The 2242-nt window shown below is 37.0% G+C and overlaps 1 protein-coding gene across 1 annotated transcript; it reads left to right on the forward strand.

The window, feature by feature from the left end:
• The first annotated feature begins 121 nt into the window (after window positions 1-121).
• LOC145729559 (uncharacterized) lies at window positions 122-1310 on the forward strand. The gene is made up of 2 exons (XM_081980365.1): window positions 122-204; window positions 262-1310. The coding sequence occupies exons 1-2, from the start codon at window positions 202-204 to the stop codon at window positions 1249-1251; spliced, it is 993 nt and encodes a 330-aa protein (XP_081836491.1). The 5' UTR covers window positions 122-201; the 3' UTR covers window positions 1252-1310.
• Window positions 1311-2242: the final 932 nt, after the last annotated feature.

The raw sequence follows: 2242 nt of genomic DNA on the forward strand, positions 1-2242 counted from the left end.
GTTAACACTTTTATTTTTTCCTTGAAATGACAAACAATCTAAAATCATACATAAACAAGGTGATACTTTAATGAGGATCATTAGTTAACAAATTGATTAGATAAACTATTATCTTTGATATTAGATAATGAGAAAAGTAATAATTTATAAACTATTATCTCTCCTATATTATTTTGTATGTGAAACTGTAATGCAAGCAACATGGTAAGTACTTCATTCGTTACAAATTCAAACTAAAAACCCAACTTTACACAAAAACAGGCAAACCAATCAACTATAGACTTTAACCAGTTCAGATGCACTTTATGCAAGAAGTATCTGTCAGTGCCACCAATTTACATGTTTACTGCCCAGTCCAAACAAGGCGAAAATATTTGTGGCAGATGTAAAATTCCTGAAGGAGTTGGTGTCTCCCGAAATAAGGTTTTCGAATCTATGGCCCAATACCTTGAATTTCCATGTATAAACTCAAAAAATTGCTCAAGAAAGTTACGTTGGGATGAGGTGGAGAAACATGAAGCAGAGTGCGGTCTTCAAATTTTACAATGCGTTATTTGCTTGGATTCACATCCGGTCACTAAAATAGTATCGCATTTCGAACAACTGCACAGAAAAAATCTGTTTTTCGACTCTAATTTAGTTGCAACTGAAGAGGAGATTGGCACACCCAAAAGTACGCATCAATTCCTTATGGTTACTTCCAAAGAACCGTATATGGTCTCTACAAACGCAAATCGTATTAATTTACAGTCAAATGTAATATTAACAGTTAAAGTTACGCCACTTTTAGAATCGTTCAAATTCCGGACTTTTACCATAACGTTCAGTAATAAAAACCACACATTTGCTTTCAAAAACAAACTTATAAAACGCCACGATAACGTAGACGGTTGGGGCAGTCACATCTTCAATTTAACCAACTTAAAACAACTATTTCTTCCCGACGAAAGTGCTTTGAAAATTGAACTAAAAATCGATCACGGGACTAAAAAGACCACAAGCGAAGCTAAACCGAAAGAACTAGAAGAGACTACGACCTTATTCGAAAAACTCGCCAAAATCTTGGAGTGTTCAATATGCACCTGCATTATGAACAGCAATATAATTGTGTGCAGCCGCGGACACTCTATCTGTAAAAATTGCAAAAATAGTCGTATTACAGAGTGTCCAATTTGTAGGAGTCCATTTGCGGTACACAGGAATTTTGCTCTGGAAGATGTTTGTAAGAAACTGAAAGACTTTGTAGTTTGATGATCATTTACTGGAAATCACTGTTAAAACATTTTAATAAAGAAACATGTTTTGTTTATTTTTTCTTTTTTATTTGTATTCTATCATCTGTGTCTGTTTGATTCAAGCTTCAGTTTGCTTAGAACTGCTTTTCTTCTGCTGCGTGTCCATTAATGGATGTTTGCGATCACATTTGTCCACTGCCTAACGTTGCGGAGCCATGACATCTTTTTCCTGCCGATTCCTTTCTTTCCCTCAATTGCAGCAATTGGTATCTCTCATTCATGTCATCATGTAGCCCAGGTATGCTGTTTTTATAACAGTTCGCGTCTTTATTGGTTATTCTCAAGACCACATCGTTGGTTCTTCTTGCAGTCCATGGAATACTCAGTACACGCCTATAGACCCACATCTGGAATGCTTCCAGCTTGTTCATAGTGCTCACCTTCAGTGTCCATCCCTCCATGCCATAAAGCAACACTGTCGAGACATATTATGTCACCAGATGTTGCACAACAAGTATCATTTCTGGCATCCAGTTGACTATACTGGAATGAAGGTTTTGTTCTTTGGTTATCTCAACCAATCAGATCGGTGTTTACCGAATGATGCGGCATTAATGGGGCTGTTCCTAGATTTGGGAACGCCATCTGTACTTTCTAACTCATAGAGTTGAGTGAAGATGTCATCAGATGTTGCACAACAACTACAACTGTCCAGACATAGCATTTAACAAATCTAATTCTCAAACCAAGATCGAAATCAGTATTGGTGAGCACCACTGCGGGCATTTTCAATCTGGCATCTGATTTCTGTGTCTAATTCCCAGTTTTCACACAGTCACGTTTCTAGATATTTACATTTACTCGCTCTATTGGCTGATTCTCATATGTCAGGCTTGAGATTTGAAATTCTTGTGGCTAGTCCATAAGGTCCTACCAATGCTTCAAATCTTCCTTCTCCCACTTTGGCGTTGAAATCACCCATAATCATGTTTATCTCATGATTTTTA

This window comes from Ips typographus, linkage group LG5, assembly GCF_016097725.1.
Source record: "Ips typographus isolate SLU linkage group LG5, UJ_Ityp_2.0, whole genome shotgun sequence".
In the NCBI taxonomy this organism is placed as follows: domain Eukaryota; kingdom Metazoa; phylum Arthropoda; class Insecta; order Coleoptera; family Curculionidae; genus Ips; species Ips typographus.